The sequence below is a fragment of the Notolepis coatsorum genome, assembly GCF_963971535.1.
Source record: "Notolepis coatsorum genome assembly, chromosome: 4".
Taxonomy (NCBI): Eukaryota; Metazoa; Chordata; class Actinopteri; order Aulopiformes; family Paralepididae; genus Notolepis; species Notolepis coatsorum.
In genome coordinates this window covers 42,917,768-42,940,720 of record NC_140168.1, presented here as the reverse complement: position 1 = coordinate 42,940,720, position 22,953 = coordinate 42,917,768, and the positions used below count along the sequence as shown (strand labels likewise).

Below are 22,953 nucleotides of genomic sequence, written 5' to 3'. Positions count from 1 at the left end.
TTTCTTATGAAAAGCATCCACTCATCGGAGCATTACACTGCGGCAAATAACATGCTCAATAAACTCCAATATGTGCAAAACTCTGCTGTCCGCATTCTCACCTCCACCCACCGCTCTGACCACATCACCCCCGTCCTCCCAACATTAACATAAACACTGATAAGCACTGGTGGAGGCAGGTTTGGTCAGAGCTACGGGGAGAGTTTGACATCGATAGAGACATCGTTTAGTGCGTCAAAGACCAGCTGTTGCCATGGTAGCGTGTCACGTAATAACGAGAAAAGGGGGCGGGCCCCCGTTGCTAGGGGGAAGACGTTATGATGAGTTTCTTCCGGGATAAGTTAGATTGAGACACGACGCACAGGCGAGCAGACGCGTTGATCAGAGACTTTGATCCCTTTTCACCCTCGCTGGGTGGGGGAGGGGAAGTGACACATCATCGCTAGCTTCGGCTAACAGGGAATGGTTGTTGGCTACGACGAGGCCCAGAACCATTGGACTAATAGCATAAGAGACGGTGGAGAAGAATGAATTAAGACTGTTCAAGGATCTAAGGAAAGAGATCACGTTGCAGTGTTGTTTCTTCTGACCACGGATGTACTAACAGGGATTTATACCGTGTGAGACAGCTAATGAGATATCCAAGTAAAATGACAAAGCGGAGGCCAGTCACGGAACAGCGGGTGACGAGTGAGAGAAAAGATTAAAGGCTAGAAACACAAGATATCCAACACCAGTCACATATGCAATGCAAACACCCTACCGTCCTTTAAAACAGCCCTCAAAACCCACCTGCCAACACCCTACCATCCTTTACAACAGCCCTCAAAACCCATCTGTCAACACCCTACCGTCCTTTAAAACAGCCCTCAAAACCCACCTGCCAACACCCTACCGTCCTTTAAAACAGCCCGCAAAACCCACCTGCCAACACCCTAACCGTCCTTTAAATCAACCCCCAAAACCCACCTTTTCACACATGGTTTTAAACTTTTAGTTGTTTCTTTGCCGACACTGTAACACGTCTTTGAGCACTATAAAAACGCTATATAAATCGAATGCATCATTATTATTATTAATATTACACATTTTACATAACATCCAAGCCAAGCCTACCTCATGCGGTTCTTTCTGCTGGGGAGCTCCGACAGGAGACCAGAGTTGAACCAGGACTGCTCTCCCTCTTGGAAGGAGGCCACCACACGGGCGCCAACGTACAGCCGATCCAGAGACGCCGGGTGGTTGAAGGCAATGTGGTGTCCAGAGAGCAGAATCCTCCCCTTCTCGCCAAAGTCAACCTTGTACTTCACCCCCTTGTCTGTGAAGGATGCAATACAGTACGCATTAACCCTCTAAAGCTTACATAGACAAAGGTTTGCATGGACATAGTGTTTTTTGAGTCGGTATCAAGTGTTATACCTTTTATTTACAATATTTGAGAGAGATTACAATATGAGAGAGAGAGAGAGAAGGGGCGAGGCCGAACAGACAGCGTGAGATCGAGAGATATTTTAAGACTTTTCATTCACATTTTCATAGTGATGCACCGATGTGAAAATTGTGGCCGATACCGATAACCGATATTAATATTGCTGTTCTGGCCGATACCGATATTTACCGATGTCGATATCTCTGTATAGAAAACACTTTTTTATGATAATCAAATAAAGAGCTATTTTCCAAAATGCATTTTCTTTTTACTTTTGTAACTTATTTTCAGAAATGACTAATATTTTGAAGGGGGAAAAAAAGAGAATTTTTTTTTATATCGGCCCATATCTTGATATCGGACAGATACCGATGTGTAAAAAAAAACGGCCATATCGGCGGCCGATATATCGTGCATCACTACATTTTCATTTGGTATATAACCTCTGTTATGTAAATAAACTTCATTTTGATATAAAATGGACAAATTCCATGTACGCTGTTCATCAATGCAGCGGCACTTGAGTATTCAGCTTGGAGGAGACAGTATCCACTAGGGGTGTAACGGTACGTGTATTTGTCCCACGACTTCACGGTACGGACATCACGGTTGGTTCGGTACATCCAGCCATATGACGAATACATCTCATACGACACTAGGTGAAACTAGGGTTGCACATTTTACAAATGTATGCTCAATATCTTTACTTTACACTGGTTTACTTTGATCTTTAACGTTGAAACAAAACCATGAATTAATGATATGTTTGTAACACAGCAGGGTCATTACAATAGGCTGAAAATGTTCAGCTCAATAATGTTAACCAATGGAAAGATACACACACAACCTTCTGTAGTGTGGTAGTGAAAGGATTAATAGACTATTAATAGATCACTCCTAGCGTCATGGGTTCCGTTTCCTTACCCTTTGATACCAACTCCAATATTTTCCCCAGCTGCCAGGTCTTGGTCCTCCTCCTGCCCAGGACAACCATGTCTACCTTGACCTCCTCCACCGTGACATTGAGAGGGGGCTGTGTCTCTGGGTTGGGCGGAGCTTGCGAAACGGAACATACGACAGGCACACAAGACACTGAAAAATAAAAAAGGAGAAAAAATAAAGATCAGCTAGCAGAATCGCAAACTGTTTGTACAATTGTTAATATGAGGTACAGGTATTGCAGATATAGAAGTTACCGTTGTTAGCGCGTTCCGTCACTTTACTTGTGGCACTGGTGTTGGCGTTTGTTTGTGCCGTCGTCGCGTTGCTAACGGCACTGTGGTTGGTATTTGTTTGTGCCGCAGTCGCATTGCTAACGGCACTGTGATTGGTGTTTGTTTGTGGTGTCGCCGCTTTGCTTGTGGCGTCAGTGTGTGTTTGAGGAGCTGTTGTTTTTCCTACATCCTTGTTGAGCTTTCCCGCTTTTTGCTTTCCTCTCTTCTTGCTCGAGTTGCATTCTGAGTCGGAGTACAAGGGATTGTATTCCGAGTGATCGGAGTCACTCGACTGAGCCGGTGGCTCCCACTGCGCGTCAGAATCGTTACTGATCAAGTCCTCCTCTTCACTGCTCACCTCTTTGAGATTCTTCTGTTTAAGAGCAACGCGTAACTGATACGCGGGTAGTTTGGTCAGGACCACCACTGCATGCTCCTTTCTGGCAAGAGCGATATGAGCCTCTTCCGAGTCTGTATTGAGAGTCTGGCTGGACTTTGGACGTGCTTTTGAGTGGGAGGCGGGGCCGTTAGTGGTCACTAGACGACTCCCAGGGCGGTGAACCGCATGTCGGACTTCAGCGCCATCTAAAAAGGGGGGTGGGTGATGGGGTGGGACAAAAATGGATGATGTTATGCTCAAACCCAAATACAAACGTACAATTCAATATGGTCTTAAAATCAAGCTGCTAGGTAAAATGAGGCTTATGGTTGATAGGGAAATTTACCAACACACTTGTCTTTCTTTCTAACACACACACACGCACAATTACATACATATCCTTTACTCCCAGACATATCCATCTACAAACTACACCCCTCCCGCTCTCTCTCTCTCTCTCTCCCTCTCGACACATAGCAACTTCAACTTGTACACACACATGCTCACACACAAGCCTTCTCATACGTATACTTCATTATCCAGATCAGGGTTTACGTTAGAAAAAATTGTTGCCGGTCTCCGTGACCTGCAAGATTTCAATCTACCGGACAAATGAGATTAATTCCGGTCATAGTTTATTGAGCTTTAAAACAATTGATAGGCAGGCTATATAAAGAATGTCATCCTCAAGGCATGTAGATTTATAATATTATTACTTAAAACTAGGCTACTTTTGCGTATACAGTCATTAATATATTCCAAATAAAATAAGTCCCTCGATACTCCGTGCTGCTGCTGACTTGAAATAAAATAGACCGCGTATGTGGGCAGTCGGTCCGACACTAAACAGCAGTCTGTTATAATCACATTTTTATGAGCTAACGAATTCCGTTATATTGGACATTTGTATTAATTATATCAAGCGAAGAACTGAGAAAGCAGAGAGACGGCAACATTATCGTGGTTTGCGTGACGACTCTCTCCACCTCGCAACGACTTATTTGCAAAGAGTATGGCGCTGCAGAGCAGCTCATTTAGCTGTTATTGGCTCTTTTCAGGGAACCGCACAGCAGCGCCCCCCACCCAACATTGGCTGAAAATGGCTGAATTGGAGTACTGCTGGAATACTGCATTGTGCTGTTGTTGCTCTGGCTCTGCAGCTTCACAAAAGTTCGCACACCCAGCAGTAAGCTCTCGCTGACAACGTCGTTGTCATTATTAGAAGCAACAAGGAAACAAATGTAATGATCGCTTCGTTCATCGCATAGGCTATTTAATTTTAGCCTATTTTAATACAATTCAAATAATCAAATTGTGCTTAGACTCTGGGAATTATTTTCACCGGACATTAAGACCGGAGAGATTACATATGTCGGACTTCAACAGATTTTGCCGGTCAAATACCGGTAATTACCGGCTAACGGAAACGCTGATCCAGATATCTCTGTACATCATATTTATATCTCTATATTTCATACTATATACGTCAATGCTCCACTTGTTTCGTCTATTGCCTGTATAAATACTTTGTTGTCAGAGCTACGTTGTTAGCTTGCCATTCTACAGAGATCTAGGCTAGGGCCATCGTGTGTAACCTAGGTCTCTCCATTGAAAGAATAGTACGGGTGTAACGGTACGCGGATACGTACTGTACCGCCTCAATGTGGTCCTCCGCTACAGTACGCGCTGTGCACCGAGCGATTGCAACGGTATGGAACCTTTTTTTGCGGAACTTAAATCCCCCCCGGCCCTAATATAACGTGCACAACTAACCGGATGTTGTTTGTTCATTCCACGCAGCTACACTGAACGATAGCTGTAATTCAGCATAGCATATTAGCCTTAGTATGGCGAGTCAATACTAACTGACAAGCCAGAGCCATGTCATTGTTCAACTTTATTGCAAACTTTATCACGCATTTGAAACGGCATCACCCGAATGTGAATATCACTAAAGTGATTAAAAGTAATATAGCCCCGCTACCTAGTTCCCTCTCGTCCGTATTTCAGCCAGCAAGTCATACCACCAGCTCTGTATAAACTCGTCCCTTTCATGACTGATGCAAGCCTTGCCCCTGTATTCAAGCATCACAGTCATGAAAGGGGTTATGTATAAACAAGCACACGCTACAGTTGTCCACGACTTATCCTCCAAGGCATCTGCTATATAATAATCTTCAGATTTACTTAAGTGTTATTAGTAGGTTACAGCAGTAAGCATTAGTTTGCTCAGTCAATTATGGCCAATTCGTTTTATATTGTTTAATACAGTTAAATAAATAGATAAATGAAAAGCAATATTTTTGTACCCCCCCCCCCCCCGTACCGAAAATAATACCGAACTGTGACTTCAAAACAGAGGTACGTACCGAACCGTGGATTTTGTGTACCGTTACACCCCTAAAGAATAGCACTTGTTTTTCAGATGTGTACATAATGTAAATATATGTAGATGACAGCAGACATCTACTCTGACAGATCTATAGATCTTAAATAAGGAGGACAGCTTCCATGTACGCGTGTGTGTTTCCAAGTTAGACAGTGGGAGAGCCACAGACAGGCCCTGTGAGAGATAGAGCCACGGTCATCTGCCGAGATGATAGCTGGTTGGCTAGGGAGGGGAGAAGCCATTGGGGGAAGAGATAGAGAAAGGGCGTTAGTGTGTCAGAGGTGACAGGCGACAGAGACGTTGCACAGTTGCTATGGGCTATCAGCCGTTGCTAGGGACTATACCTTATAGTTGGGAGTTTTTCCGGTTTGACTCAAGACTAGGAAACGAAGCTGACGCGTAGACATGTTGACAGAGACACCAGTAAGCTGGAGTGGTGGGGGAGGGGAGGCCCTCCACCATCGGGTGGCCACGAAATCGCTAGCTTCGGCTAACAGGGAAGGCTTTTGGCTAACCACTAGGCCTCAACCATCATCGAACTGATAGCAGGAGAGACCGGTAGAATTAAGGAATTCAATAGACTTTTCAGAACTGTTTCCATCTTGAGGATATGTTTATGGAATAAACATAACGTTTGAAGGAAAGGTATCACGTTTCCAGTGTGTCGTTTTCTTCCGAGTCGGATGCATTAACGGGGTGGACAGCGTGTGACAGCCAATCTGATCAGTAAGAGTATAAACAACACAACGCAGGGTTTCCGGTTTGACAGCAATATGTAGCAGACACGTTTGGTTACAGCTCCGCTCCAGTCAACGTTAATTTAGTTTAAAAACCTTATTTTAACAACACTAATGAGATTAAACCACATCGTATATATTAAATAAGACCTTCTACTAACTATATCAAAAGAAATAAAGAATCAACATGGAACCTAAGGACAAGAAAAAGAGTGGAAAGAAACTCGGAGCTGACAGTACAACGGCGCAAGTTTTGACACGTTCGAAGGATACAGCAGCCGCCAGTACAACAGCACCGTTGTTGACTAGCCCCGTCGGGAAGACAACAGCGGATAACATACCGGAACCGACGACGACTAGCCCCGAGAGGGTGATAGCAGATGACAATATAACGGTAACGGCGGGGATACACACCGTGAGAGAGAAAGCAGGGGAATTGGAGAAGAAAATTTCCGTCAAATCCACCGTGTCACCCAATGCTCCTACAACTTCAACTGACACAAGCAGGGAGGCTACACAATCCGACTTCAAGTCTCTGACTAACCTGATAAAAGATCAGATACAAGCAGGGAAGGATCAGATGATCGCTTTCAAATTACACATCGACGAATTCAAAGTACACATCGATACTAAATTCGAAGAGGTTATAAAAGCGGCTGCGGAACAGGCCGGGCGAATCACTGCAGTGGAGAATTCGGTGCTAGGAATTACACCGAAAGTCCAAGAGAACGAGAAGACTGTTAACGAGGGATTTATAGAGTTAACGGAGGAGATAAAACAGGTGGAAAAAGCGTTTCGGAAGAAAATACAAGACATCGAAGAGGAAGCAACGGCAAGGCGGCTCGAGACCGAACGTTACTACCGGAGAAATAATATCCGTATAGTGGGATTGGATGAATCAGTCAATTGCACAGACGACACATTTCCAACTGTGTTAGCAGGGATTCTAGGTAACCATATCCTACCCACAGCGCCGATAGTGGACCAATGTTATAGAGTCGGTACACGAGACCAAAGAGGCAACGGGACGAGGCCGAGGGTTATCATTGCTACTCTGCGCAAGACAGAAATAAGAGACGCGATCATCAGAGGAGCGCGCAATCAATGGGGGAAACTGAAATATGGTGATAAACAAGTATCTTTCTACGAGGATCTATGTAAGGAGGCCATTGCGCTACGTGTCCCCTACAAGGATGTGTTGCAGAGATTAAAGAGAAATCTTAAGCCAAGCCTCAGGTACCCGGCACTACTATCCATCTTGGGGGAAGATGGTAATAGGCACGGATTACGCTCGCCTAAAGACGCCGATGAATACATGAAGCAACATGGATCTGGTCCCCCGGGGCCGGTCGCAACATAGGCAGAAGACAAGCCTACTCATCTCTCTCTTTTTTCTCAATTTCTTTTGTCTCTTTTTATCATTTTTAATTTTTATTAGAATGAGTTTATCACGGCTCAACAAAAGCAACAGCTGATATGCATGTTGGCAACACTGAGGCACAAAGTGTTTAATACGGAACGATAGGCACTATATTTATAGTCTTCTGGTCTCTGAGGAGGCAATAATCCAATAAATGACATTGGGAACACTCTGGAATATTCTGGACTTTCCTCTCGGACACAATGGAATATGCTGGAAAACACTAGTGGGTCATAACTCCCGGTTAGGAAGAACATTCTGGAACATAACAGCAGTGTTTACAAATTTACAAGGATATTCCACAACCTTCTAGAATATACTGTACGCCTACAAAGAAGGCCTGGAACTTTAACATCCGGTATGTATATGCATAAGCTCTAGTGATGGAAGCTCAATAAGGTTTAAAAAAAACATCAGCCATATCTAAAGGTATAAGCATGACAAGGTTATTCTAATATTTTAAGCAAGGTTATTCTAATATTTTAAGCAATTACTCCACTGCTTTAGGGATTGGCACAATGTAGCTCTAAAAATCTCTTTTTATTTTCTTTTTTATCTTTTCTCTCTGTTGAGTTTTATTTTAATTCTCACTTTTTTTTTTCTTTTTTTTTTGTATTTTTCTTCACTCTTTTCATCTTTCTGATGGTTCCAATATAAGTTAGTAGAAGGTTCAAATGAATATATCAATAGAGGTATATTTTTCATTTCTCACACTATTGTTATTACATTAACACTTTGAGTGCCACTCCGGGTTTTCCTTTTTACCCCCTTGATGCCACGGTCCACTTCAATGTTAACGTTAATATCGCCTAATCTATGTTTTAAATTATGGCTGTGTCTAATCTGCCCGTCGCTTATCAAAGACTATTTTCCAGTCAGTGCTGTCAAGGCAGATTGGTTTTTTATCGCTTCATTTCCGTTTCAGAGCATTTTGAAAAGCACCCGTTTTGAAATAAAAAACAGTTCATTCTAGACCATTCTGTGATAATCGTCTTTTACTGGAATATTCCAGAACGTTGATATTCGTCGGCCTATTTATGAATCGTTTTCAAATAAACGCTAGATGATCAATATTATACGTGCACGCAAGCACATTCGCGCCGCGCACGGATAATCGCCATTTTCATTTCCTCTTGGACTTTTACAGTCAAACCGATAGAGCCCATTTCACAAAACAGCCTATATCTTCATCAAAATTTGTCTGATTATCCTAACACTGATAACATAGATTCCTTACCTGACATCAGATGGTATCCAACTGGTATATTCCAATTCCTGATCACCATTCGAAAAAATCGATAAGTGTATGGATCCAACGTGATACAGTAGTACACATGATTCCGCGGGTCTCAGAGGCTCCAGAATGAACTGTGGTAACCCCGGCTGGATCAGTGGACTGGAAAATGTGGAGTACCGGATTTTTTCCCCCATCCATTTTCATTGAGTCCATTCCAAAATCCCGTATGTCATCTGGGAGACGATAGGGGGCGCTTTTTTCCACATATGATCGCCGGCGGTGCTCGGGTATACTCGGGTAGGCTCGCGTGATGCAATATGATTTCAGATCGCTAAAAAAAATAAATAAAAAAAAATCTGAGAAATCTCGTGAGTGGCTTTCAACATAACTATTGGAAACCCGAGATATCTCGTGTGTGGCAGTTAAAGTGTTAATGGGAAGGCGCTAGACCAAAAGTGTCATTCTATTGAATTAGAATGAAAGTTTTAGATCCTATGGCAATTAGCATAGGAAGATTAGAGTTAGAAAGCTCATCTTGGGCAACCCGGTGGCGTAAGGGAGGGAGTCATACGCATAGGATGTGTCTATGGAACACAGTCCTGTATGAATCTCGGAGGGAGGGGGGATTAGGGGATTATTATTTGTATATATGTATGTTTTTAAGCTCAGCTCTCAACGGAACCTCAATAGTTGGATGTATATCTATTGTAGCTTCGCTCTCCAGAAGCATTACCAACAACTACACAACAATAGAGCCATATGGAATCCGCGATCACGGAATCGCGGACGGAATCGCGGAATTGAGCAATAAAAATGGAATCAACTATAAAAAGAAAATTTATTAAATTTTTTTTTTTTTTTACTTTTTTTTTTTTATGTTGTGGGACTTGTACAGCACTTTGTTTAACTTTGTCAGTGCTGTAAAGTTTAAACCTTTTTAAATCTTAGACAAACAAAACACTTTGCTTTCATGAAATATTGTAAGCAGTCATTTGAGGCTTCATAAAAGCAGCACAATGAACACAAATCTGTCAGTGCCGAGTCCGACCTCATCTTAAATAACAAACGGCATTGCTTGTTGTAGTTAACAAAGAGAGGCAGAGTTGATTTTGCAAAAATATATATACCTTTTTATTTTTTTTAATAATCGAATTTTATTTTCATATTCGAATGAAATAAATGAATGAAGCTTCAAAGTATTTAAGACAGCCCTATTAAATGGACTGTTATATCTTATTAAATTGTGGACATTTATTCATTCCCACTTATTAGACACTATTTCTGATGGTAAAATGAACGTACAAAGCAAAATACAGAATTCTGAAATATTAAAACGGAAAAAACGGAATTTGGAAAAAAATAAAACGGATTTCATATGGCTCTACACAACAACATGTATTGATTATGGCTAATTTGAATATAATGATCTGGAACACTGGGGGAATAAATAATCAACACAAACGCAAAAGCGTGCTCACACTGATGAAAAAAGGACAGGTTGACGTGGCTCTACTAAGCGAAACACACATTTTAGGGAAAGACATAGATACGTTAGCGGACAACACATATGATAATATTAGTCACTCTTCCTTTGGAACGAGAACTTGTGGAGTTGCCATAGTCGTTAGACGGAAGTTGAATATTGAATTGAAGGGAGTATGGTCTGATTCAGATGGTCGGATAACTATAGCTAAGATTGTACACAACAGGAAAATAGCGTTGGTAGCTGTATACGCCCCAAATTTGTACGAAGTTCGTTTCTTCACTACACTTACCAGAGCAATGTTAGACCTTCCCGAATACTCATTTATAATTGGTGCGGATTTTAATGCCATTTGGAATCCAAGGATAGATAAATCTTACCCCTCCTTTTCCAACGAACAAAAAAAGTCATCTAATGCATTAAAGGATTGGTCGAAGACTACAGGTGTAAATGACTTATGGCGATCACTCAACCCCACGACCCGGAAGTACTCTTGCCGATCTGCGAGACATAACACATTATCCAGAATAGATTACGTTTTTGGATCCCCGAGACTATTTGATAACTATGATGTGGAAATGATACCCAATGCATTATCAGATCACTGTTATTTACTCCTAAAAGGAACATTTGGTATACTATCATCCCGAGCCCCAAGATGGCGATTTAACTCGATGCTGCTTAATAACAAGGAATTCATTACACAAATCAAAGAAGCTCTTACGGTATTCCTACGGATGAACGCTAATTCGGTGCAGGACCCCAGAATATTATGGATGTCGGTAAAGGGAATGATCAAGGATTTCACTGATAGCTTTTCCTCCAAAATATGCAAGAATCGATGCTCAAAACTGGCTGAACTGGAAACGCTTTATTCAACGTTATTTAATTCTTTACAATACAACAACTCGGTTCGACTGGAAAATCAAGTCAATATACTAAAAAAAGAGATTAACGCCATATACAGACAACAATCTGAAATACAAATACGTAGCACAAAACAGCAGTACTCTCAAGGTTCCAAACCAAGTCACCAATTAGCTATGCGATTAAGAGTTAACGCAAAATTTGCAGATCTAACTACCATTAAAGCACAACAAGGACTTGTTACAGAACCTAAAGAAATAAACGCGACATTCAAATAATTCTACTCCAACTTGTACAAATCAGAAACGACCTTCGATCAAAACAAAATGGACACATATCTTAATCAAATGAACCTCCCTAAACTTTCAGAGGATGACGCTAAACAGTTAGAAACACAGATCACACTAGATGAACTTAGGGAGGCCATATCTGAAATGCAAAGTGGTAGGGCTCCTGGAAGAGACGGTATCCCACCAGAAATGTACCTCTCTTGTTGGGACATAATTTGACCCTTATTACTAAATATGATTTTATACTCAGTCAATGAGGGGAACTTCCATAAACACGACAATATTGCACTCATAACAGTCGTCCTTAAAAAAGACAAAGACCCCACAGAGTGCGGTAGTTATAGACCCTTAAGCCTCCTCGGAACCGATATCAAACTGTACTCTAAGGTATTAGCCATCAGACTACAAAAGCACATGACGTCTTTAATTCATCCGGACCAAACTGGCTTCATAAGAGGCCGCTTGATCACTGATAACATAAGACGATTACTACACGTACTAGATGCTAACAAGGACGACACCACACCTAAGGCGATGCTGTCCCTGGATGCAATGAAAGCTTTTGACAGGTTGGAATGGTCGTATCTATGGGCAGTATTAGAAAGGATGGGGTTAGGAAAAAGATTCATTGATATGATTAAAGTATTATACAAAGACCCATCGGCCATGATTACAACAGGTACAATCACCTCCGAAATCTTTCCGGTATCACGTTCTTCCAGACAGGGTTGCCCTCTTAGTCCCGGACTATTCGATCTATCATTAGAGCCTTTAGCACAATATATAAGACAATCCCAATCCATAGAACCAATCGTAATCAAGGGCACACAACATAAAATTAGTTTATATGCGGACGACGTAATACTGTTCATGCAAAACCCCAACACCGCATTGCCTCATCTTCTCAAGCTGATTGAGGATTTATCGGGATTTAGGATAAATTGGCCGAAGTCGGCCTTCCTCCCACTTAACGCCCCTGCAAAAAGAAATATAACCCTCCCAGAAGAGATACCGATGGTAAAACACTTTAGATGTTTGGGAGTTGAAATATTCCCTACCATAAGCCAAACGGTGAAGCACAATTACATAAAAATCCAAAACAAAATCAAATACGACCTTGACAGGTGGTCAAAACTCAAAAACTCAGTACAGGCACGGGTATCAATAGTTAAGATGGACGTCCTACCTAGAATCAACTTCTTCAGCTCAATGCTACCATTACCCCCTCCAGAGGGTTACTGGAAAGAATTACACTCCTCCACATACAAATTTATTTGGAATAACAAACCACCACGTATAAAAAGATCCACCGCACAGAGAAACAGAGCAGACGGTGGTATGGCATTTCCAGATTTCTACCACTATTTTAAGGCGTACACTTTAAGACCACTGACAACATGGTTTGATCCCCAAGCATCAGTATCCTGGAGAAATTTAGAAGAAAATATAGTAGCTCCACATAAGCTGAAGGACATAGTATACACCAAATTATCAATTAAGCAATGCGAACGGAAATTTGGCCCCATAATTACTCATGCGATCCGGATATGGCGTGAAACACAAACAGAATATTCTATCCCACATAAATGGCATAATCATACTCCCTTATTCAATAACAATGCACTCTTGATTGGAAAACAACCTATAAGATTCCCTAGATGGGAAAAGCAAGGCATACACTCATTGGGAGATGTTTTCAACAAACGAGGTTTTTGTAGTTATGATGAAATACTAGGGGTGCACCGATATGAAAATTGGCCACCGATACCGATACCGATTGTTCAACTAACACAATCGGCCGATACCGATACCGATAATTGTGGCAAAAAATAAGTATTTTTAATTTTTTTTTATTTTTTTTTTTATTTTTTTTATTTTTTTTAATGAAACTACTGTATATTTGTATGTGTGTTTGTATTTGTAGGCCTCTTTACTTACTTAAAAAAGGAAACATCAAGAAATATGTTTATGGTATCACTGATCCCTCTCCCAGTATCGTCTGGCGGCCTGCAGAGGGATACTATTTTCTCAACCAGAGCTTTCAACCAATGCAATGGAACCATTCTGGCGGCCTGCAGCGGGATACTATTCTCTCAACCAGAGCTTTCAACCAATGCAATGGAACCATTTTGATTGACAGTCGATTCGGCCAATTACGCCACACCGCTAGCACCCACCTCCTGCTTACCACCAAGCGTTTATTCATTTTTCTACTTCGGGGCATGCCGCCATTGATCTGCTTGCGAGAATGCGAGTCAAACTTAGAACCACAACAAGCTAATACGTTAGCTGCCCGGCAGTGCCCGCCGACCAGCGCGCTCCACAGGATGGCCAAACGAGACACAATGATTTTACTGCAACAAATTTTATAATAAAACAAAGCCTTTCTATACATTTGTCTGGTTGAAAACTTTATTAACAGATTGCAGAATGTGTAGTTGGGTACGGAATGAGCAACGGAATGTAACCGAGCTATGCACGGCTTGCTTGCTATCTTCGGGTAAATACTATGCTGATGTAATTGAACGTGTAACTAACTATAATAACGTTAATGCCACAAAACGAATGTTTGTGTCATTTTAACAGCAGATACTTTCTTAAATGCCATCCTCCCGACAGAGCGGTGTTGATGGGGAGCTCTGATGGATTCGCTTGGTTGTGTTATTAACATTGAACAGCTAACCGAAAGCTAGGGTTAACTAATGTTAAAGGTTTAGCCATAACGTTACGTTGGCTAAAGTTGGGGCTATTCTTAATCCAGTAATAATGGCTGCAGACCTGCAAGCAAAGTACAGCAAGTTGGCAAAGGAGTATTCCAACGTAAATCACATTTTCACCAGTAACGTTAGTCTTCTGCCTCCCGGCTATGAACGGACTCGGAGTAATGCCTTGCTGCTATGGGTAATAATAATATGCTGATGTTATTGTCCGTGTAACACTAACTATATAACGTTAATGCCACAAAACGAATGCCTTGTTAATCATAAATAGTAACTTTGATGCAGTAGCTTGTGTGTGTGGGGGGGACGGCGGGCGTTGTGCAGGTAGGTCGCGAGTGAATTTTTTTTTTTTGCCTTTTGACGCTACACAAATGGATGGTTAGTTATCGGCGACTGCTATCGGCACATTTGAGCTTATCGGCCGATAGGCCGATAGCAGTCAACAAGGCACTTATCGGCCGATACCGATACCCGACCGATATATCGGTGCACCCCTATGAAATACGCAAACAAATTTAATCTCACCAAGTCCACATATTATTTTTACGCACAGTTATTGGCATGTTTGAAGGCTCACGGTGTTCCATTAAGGATACCAATTGTACACCACAGATACCACAAATTCTTCTATGAAAGAGAGACATCGAGAGGTTTTGTTTCAGATTTTTATCATCAATTACTAACATCCTCATATGAAACCCTCCATCTAGACTCAGTCTGGAGGAGGGATATACCAGACCTGGAGATAGATTTTGACTGGCAAAAAGCCTGGGCAAATGTTCGACTTGCATCAAGGAACCCGGACCATCAACAAATCAATCTTAACTATATTCACAGGACATACTTAACTCCTATAAGACTGAACAAAATGGGTCTTAAACAAGACCCCAAATGCTCCTTATGTACAAATGGGGACGAGGGGACATTTATGCACATGTACTGGGACTGCCCACCAGTTAAGATATTCTGGAAAGAAGTGACCCAACAATTATCAAATCTCTTAACTCTGAATATACCTGTACACCCCTCTGTATTACTGCTGAATGATGTCTTTGAGTGTGCAGTACATCCACAGCTAAAGAGATTGGTTTTATCTGGTATCACAGTGGCTAAAAAGCTGATAGCATCACGATGGTTTCAACCGGAAAAAATGTGCCGGAAGGTCTGGATTCTTACATATCTCGGTGTGATTTATCAAGAAATATCTACAGCAAGAATTTTGGGTCTCAATGAATCCAAAATGACAATGTGGTTAGAAGTGGTGGAGAGAATAAAAGCTAGCATATAAAGGTAGTGTCTGGTAGGAACAAGTTATAATGGATGGATTATCCAATGGGGGGTCCGGGAGGGGGGGGGGGGTACGAGCTAGAGCATATATAGAGTAGGGTACTAGATAACAGGTATTAGGGGTATATCCTGTATAAAACATTTAACTAAATGGTGATTTCATTGGATATGCACTGTTAATTAATGCTTGTATATCTTATCGTGTGCGGTCATGTTTGTTTATATGTTTGTTTAAAAAATAATACAAAAATAAAATACAAAAAAAAAAACACAACGCAGACTTCACGGAACTACAGGTGACCGAGTTGATTACTGGCTGATAAATACAAGAATCCAACAACTTGGTATGCCATTGACCGAGGATTTGCTTAAAGACAATGGGGCCGACGACAGTGAACAATGCCAAGGCCATGGGGGAGAGACAGCCAACCGAGCCGCTATGGAGGCAGCCATGGGGCACGAGCCAAGCAGTCATGAACGCCAGCCAACCAGCGCCGTAGAAGAAAATGTGAGTTCACTCACACGGGCTTCTAGTCTTTATAGCCAAAACAAAGATATATGTATCCGTAAAGAATTAACGACACACACATAGGCCAGCTTTGATCATATGTGTTTTGAACATTAAACATTGAAAGTGAGAATGTACAAATACGAGAGACATATGGGCCAGCTGGGGCAGTGGGTGTATTAACAAAGGGAGTGGAGTTTTCTTCCTCGAAGAGATACGGGGAAGGGTGATTTGTTGAAGGATTCCTTATTATCAGACAAAGGAATGTAAACAAAAGGCAGACTGCACAGTTATAGAAGAAAAGAGAACAAGGTTTTACTGTGAAATTATGAGAGACGGAGGAGGGAGACGCGATGGTACAGATGTTTATTTTTACTTAAAGCGAGTATGCCGACTAGCGTCTCTCCTCAAGGGAGAGTTTTTCCATCCCCTGGCAAAGGAGCGGCTATTGCTAAAGGGCCATTGCTGATAATGAGATTACGGTGCGAGACGAGAAGAGTCTCCCGGAGGGTTTTGATTTAGGACGGAGCCACTGTGTCTGTTGTTTAGAAGAACAGGAAACCGAGAAACTGTTCTTGTGTGGGGTTAAGTGTAGAAAGTGTTGGGAACAGGAAACTGAGAAACTGTTCTTGTGTGGGGTTAAGCGTAGGATGTGTTGGGAACGGGGAGACAGCACTGTTCTGGAAATAGGGACTGAACAAACAGGAAAAGGTGTAGTGGTGAATTCAACGTTGCACGGGCTGTATGGGCTATCAGCCGTTGCTAGGGACTATACATTACCTTATAGTTGGGAGTTATTCTGGTTTGACTCAGACTAGGAAACGAAGCTGACGCGTAGACACGTTGACAGAGAGACACCAGTAAGCTGGAGTGGTGGGGGAGGGGAGGCCCTCCACCATCGGGTGGCCATGAGATCGCTAGCTTCAGCTAACAGGGAAGGCTTTTGGCTAACCACTAGGCCTCAACCATCATCGAACTGATAGCAGGAGAGACCGGTAGAATTAAAGAATTCAATAGACTTTTCAAAGACTTTTCAGAACTGTTTCCATCTTGAGGATATGTTTATGGAATAAACATAACGTTTGAAGGAAAGGTATCACGTTTCCAGTGTGTCGTTTTCTTCTGAGTCGGATGCATTAACAGGGTGGACAGCATGCGACAGCCAATCTGATCAGTAACAGTAGGGCTGGGCGATATAACGATAATTATCGCGATATATTTTAATAATCGATATCGGGGGGGGGGGGGGGGGGTATGGATTTTTTTTATTTAAATTTTTTGGTGACCTGCAACACGGCAGTTTTAAAACCAGAGACAGTGGACAGACTTGTCTTTCTTGCCTGCAACTTAAAGTAATGGCTTTGCTTGTCCAAATGACAATACTGACCAAATTGAGATTTATTTTTCTCTTGTCCATTTATTTTGTTTGCTTTCTAATTTAAAATACAGTTTGAAACCGTCTGTACACAGTAGGCTATGTGTGCTAGCAGAGCTAGACTCCAGTCACGAGTCACGGTGCACATGTGCGGTGGTTTGTAGACCAAAAAAGCGCCAAAAGATAGAAAAGAAACTAGCAGAGCCAGAACTGTTCAACTCCCCTGGAGCCACAGCCAGCCAGGGCTCGAGACTAACGATGTCCCGTCGTCCCCTGGATGATCAAATATTGATTTGGGACGAACAGAAATCTTTGCCGGGACACAAACGGGAAGAAGAGGATTTTTTTTTCGAGTGATATGATATCGTTATCGTTATCGCGATATCATTTTTGGCCATATCGCCCAGCCCTAAGTAAGAGTATAAACAACACAACGCAGACTTCACGGAACCACAGGTAACAGAGTTGATTACTGGCTGATAAACACGAGAATCCAACACCATGTAGCAAGGTCTCTTCGTTCTGTCAGTAAACTCTATCCTTAAATCAAAGACTCTGTTGTCCGCCTCCGTGAATAATATCTGGTTAAATTGGACTGCATTTATATATATATATATATTAGAGCTGGGCCGTTAACGGCGTTAACGTGCTGCGTTAACGCGATACTAGTATTGCGCGATAATATAATTAACGCATTAATCTATAAAAAAATTTAAAAAAAATAAAAATGTGTTTTTACATTTTTTCTTTTTTTTTTACCTTTATCTACCCAGGGTAGGTTCGCTGAGCACAGATGCTCTTTTTCAGGAACGCCCTGCTTCACATTCACAGTTCCATTCACACCTGGGAGCTGCCCAGTACAACCACAGTTGACACCATTGGCCACTGAGCAACTCCACTGGAGCAGTTGATTTGCATTGGCTGATCAACTGCTGACTGGCTGATCAACTGCTTCTTTCTGTTTTGCTCCTGAGAGTGTGCTAGATACTGTACTGGTAATATTATTTATTTGTGTTAACTTCTGAATAAAACAACTTATTAAACACAAGTACATCTTATTGAACATTATTTTGATATTTCATTACCAATTATCATAGCAAAACAGCTTTTTCAAACAGTCTGTAATGCATTTTGGAAACGGGAGATGGGCTCATGGTGTAATGGGCCACCTGGCCTGAGAAACATAAGGAGGAAAGAAAAAGTAAGGACTTACTTCTGGTCATTATTTGGGTAGAACACATATTTTGAATGCCTTCGGCAGATTTTTTTTTTTTTGAGCCATTTTAATCTAGATTAATCTAGATTAAATCCAGGATTGCAGATAGATTAATCTAGATTAAAAAAATGTATCTATGCCCACCTCTAATATATATACACACACATGGACTGCATTTATATAGTGCTTTTATCCAAAGCGTTTTACACCCTATGCTTCACATTCACCAATTCACTCAGACATGCACACACCGACAGCGGAGGCAACCATGCAAGGTGCCAACCTGCTCAACAGGAGCAGATAGGGGGTTAAGAGTCTTGCTCAAGGACACTTCGACATGTCGGGAACCTTCCAATTACCCGACGAACGCTCTACCTCCTGAGCCACTGTCGCCCCAAAAATGAGTCCACATCAATGGTGGAATGATCGACACACAAAGGGCTTAAACCAATGAGCCCATTTTCAGATCAACACCATTATGATGTCCTCCTTACCCCAGTCCATGGCATCGTCATGGTTGTTAGTGATGGCTCCATTGATTTCAGTGACGGCGTTCCAGCCGCCCTCTCCTTCGTCCTCAGAGTCTGTGTCCTTGTACACCATCCCCAACTGGCTGTACAACACCTTTATGTCAGTTTCACACTTCACCACTGACCTGCCGGACAGAAAATCATTGGTACAGGCAGAGTAAGTTTACAATAAATAATCATACAATATGTAACTGCCTCTGTGTTCAAGTTTAAGTATGATGTCATAGTAGGACCGGCTAGAACAGGCTAGATCATTAGCCCTGCCATAACATTCTGGAACGTTCGTGTATGATGTCATAGCTGATAATTCTAGAACCGCTCACATCCCTATATAAGTGGACGTTTCGGCCACAACAGTCCTTTCGGGTAGAAGAAGCAAGAAGAAGAAGGAGAAGAATCTGCTACAGTCCATAATTTCTTCTCGTATTGCATGCAGCCAATAAGGTACGTTTGGGGTCGTAAATGTTGCTATGTGTAGGCCCATGCCATGTAGCTAAGGTGCTAGCTAAAGGCTTGCTAAGCATCAATGATTGACGGACGTAATGTGCTTGTAGGTTAAGTTAATTTGGTTAACAACATTGCAAAGACATGTGCCACTCTGAGACAAGTAGAGATAATATGGATGTATGTTGTTATGGTTTGATCTGTGATTTATTGTATTTCATGTATGTGTTCACAGTTCTCACGGTTCGGATTAAAATTGGTTCGGTTCGGATTGAAATAAATCCAATCAGTAATATCAAGAACGTGTCGCTGTCATCATTGCAGTAGAGGGAGTTACAGTGAGAACTTACCTGCTCCAGAAGCAGCACCATAGAGAGCAGTGATTCTAGAACATTACAGCTGCCACAACATTCTGGAACTTTCATGATGAGGTCATAGCAGAACATTCTAGAACATCGAACATCCTTGCATTAAACCAAGATGTCTGAGAGTGGCAGCCAGACAGACACGGTTGTGGAGGCAGATTGCACCGGCACGCAGGCACAAGCAACTGAGTCGCTGCAGCGCAGCCCAACCGCGCAACTACCCAAGGCAGAAGGCACACTAGTTAACACCACTTCCTCAGAAGATCCACAAAGAAGACCTAGAGTCGCACGTTGACGGAAACGGAAGAACTGCAGTTAGTTTAGGTTCGTGTTAACGTTAGATAATGTACAAAATAAACGTTTTCCGCTGCTATAGACGTCGCTCTTTTATTTTGAAAACCCCCAGAAAGGAAGTCATTATATTTGCTTTAGTGACCTCCGGTTCTGTGTTAGCTCCGGTTAGCTCCGTGCTAGTATTAGTTAGTATTATATTATCAATACCAGCCATTGGATTACTGTTTTCTAAATTGGGGAGGCTTTTAATCGTCAAGGTAAGAGGATTTTAAGTCATGGTATCCATAAACTTCAATCGGTTCGGATCCTTTGAATTAACACTTTGATCGCCATGGTTCAAATTCATAATTTACCATCCCTAGCCAGCTCCATTTGTCTATGGAGAAGTTCCCCTTCTTTGCAGGGCTATAACTTTTTCCACCCCAGGTGAAAATCTGCATAAAATGTATACCTAGGTAAATGGAATATTGCTCCACTTCTACAAGGGCTATTTGCATATTCTTGGTATCTAGGAACATCTATGGACCTCAATGAATGTATTCTCAGTGTCAGAAATATTGTGTCCATTACTAGGCTTGCTTAAATTCTGATGAAACAAAGGAAAATATGAATTATGATTTTTCTTTTCATCTTTGACAGTGAATAAAACCATGATAATAATGACCAAACTTAAAAAACTGCCACTGGGCTAATTCAGTACCCTCTTGAGATCATGTGTACAAAAGATCTAAGGAAATTAATAAAGGGAAGATGATAAAATTGAAGGTTTTGTATATACAGTACTGAATTCTCCCATCCGGACCAATGCAATTTGAAATATTATTATAGAATATAGAATATATGCTTATACATTACCTTATTATAGCCAATTCGCACATTTATATATATATACATATAGTATCTTTCAAATGGCCGAGTTCAATTTGGATATAGTATCACCAGGCATGCGTAATAACATACAGTTATTTAATGTAATCGACTGTACTTTTTTATTTCTCCCACAGTGTAATCATTCTGTAACTAATTTCAGATCTGATTCTTCCTACATGATTACAATAGTGTGGAGAAACTGACTGCGTTTCAATATTTGTCAAAAACGTTACCTTTTGTAGCTTATTATCGCGAATCATAACAATTATTGATATGATTGCTTCAGAACGCCGAACTTTGAACGACCATAGCGGACCACAGGAAGTGTAGTTTGGTGAAATTTCAACACTGGCAGATAGCTAGCGAGGTCCTCTTGAAAATGGCCGCAAAAAGATTCCAATTCTGATCGTTCAACATTTTCATTTCCGCTTCCGGGTCAAAAACGCGAGTTGAAAAAATAACTTAAAATGATATAAACTCACTTTTAACCTATTGCTAAACTATTGCCAACCTAACGTTTTACATTCTACATGTATTTGTGACATAGTAGTGATAATAATACTTGAAAACGTTTGATTTTAAAAAACGCAAATTTATTGCATCACTCATAAAAATATTAATATATGATAATAATGTCAAAAAGGGGTCGGTACCGACCCCGTGGGGGGGGAACAGGTTAAGTCATGGTATCCATAAACTTCAATCGGTTCGGATCATTTGAATTAACACTTTGATCGCCATGGTTCAAATTCATAATTTACCATCCCTAGCCAGCTCCATTTGTCTATGGAGAAGTTCCCCTTCTTTGCAGGGCTATAACTTTTTAAATTCTATTGCTAAATTGCCATTATTATGGCCCATTCAATGTCCTATATCCATTGTTCAGGGTGTAGCAACGATATACTTTTTCATTCACATATTCATACTAAAATATGGTCTAAAGTATAAGTATGTTTTTATCGTTTTCTGCAGCTTTCTTCAGAACGTGATTTATAGACCCAAATGCATTATATGCATGATGAAATACAGTTTGATAGCGATCTGTGCCAGATAATAAATTTCAACTGGAGGTACTTCTAGAAGTTACTACGTATCATCTGATGATGACCGGATGGGGGGGGGGGGTCGTTTATAATTCCGTGGGCAGCGTTAGATGATTCATCTAGTGTGGGTCATATGATCATCATAGCAGTTTATATGGAACACGTTAGAATATAACGCTGCAACTGACCGTGGCTTCCTCGCGCCGCTGGCAGATGAGCGTGGAACAGAATTTTTTCTATTATGGGATGGAGAAATGCCCGATCCATTTCCAGGTTGTATAATAGTATATACGTCCAAATCATGTTGTTTTTTCGAGTGATTTGCACCGATCGATGTTCACTGTGTCAAGACGGAGTCTCTCTAACGAGAGCGAGTGCCCGGACGACATATGGATGAGCACTTCCGGTTCGACGAGTCATTTCCTGTTGGCGATCTGCCGATCGGCCACCAGATGGCACTCTTGAACCGCTAGAGAGTTGAGTGGAGCTTTGCAGTATATCTCAGGGCCCCGGAGGGGAAATATGATTTCGATTAGGGCTGGGCGATATAACGATAACGATAAATATCGCGATATATTTTAATAATCGATATCGAATATCGAAATTTAAAAAAAATCGAAAAATCGTTTTTTTTTTTTTTTTTTGTGACCTGCAACAGGGCAGTTTTAAAACCAGACTTGTCTTTCTTGCCTGCAACTTAAAGTAATGGCTTTGCTTGTCCAAATGACAATACTGACCAAATTGAGATTTATTTTTCTCTTGTCCATTTATTTTGTTTGCTTTCTAATTTAAAATACAGTTTGTAACCATCTGTACACAGTAGGCTATGTGTGCTAGGAGAACTAGACTCCAGTCA

General features: G+C 41.4%; 1 protein-coding gene across 2 annotated transcripts in view; it reads right to left on the bottom strand.

Annotated features, from left to right (window-relative positions):
• The window catches only part of setdb1a (SET domain bifurcated histone lysine methyltransferase 1a), a 127,625-nt gene that overhangs the window by 99,672 nt on the left and 5,000 nt on the right, over positions 1-22,953 (bottom strand). For both annotated transcript variants that reach the window (XR_014619557.1, XM_084312372.1), the window contains exons 3-6: positions 19,046-19,206; positions 2,626-3,228; positions 2,354-2,521; positions 1,117-1,318 (exon numbers count right to left, since the gene is read on the bottom strand). Coding sequence is in view for 1 of the 2 variants with exons in the window: in XM_084312372.1 (XP_084168498.1) it covers positions 1,117-1,318; positions 2,354-2,521; positions 2,626-3,228; positions 19,046-19,206 (1,134 nt within the window). In the remaining variant the exon portion in view is untranslated. The remainder of the gene's footprint in view (positions 1-1,116; positions 1,319-2,353; positions 2,522-2,625; positions 3,229-19,045; positions 19,207-22,953) is intronic.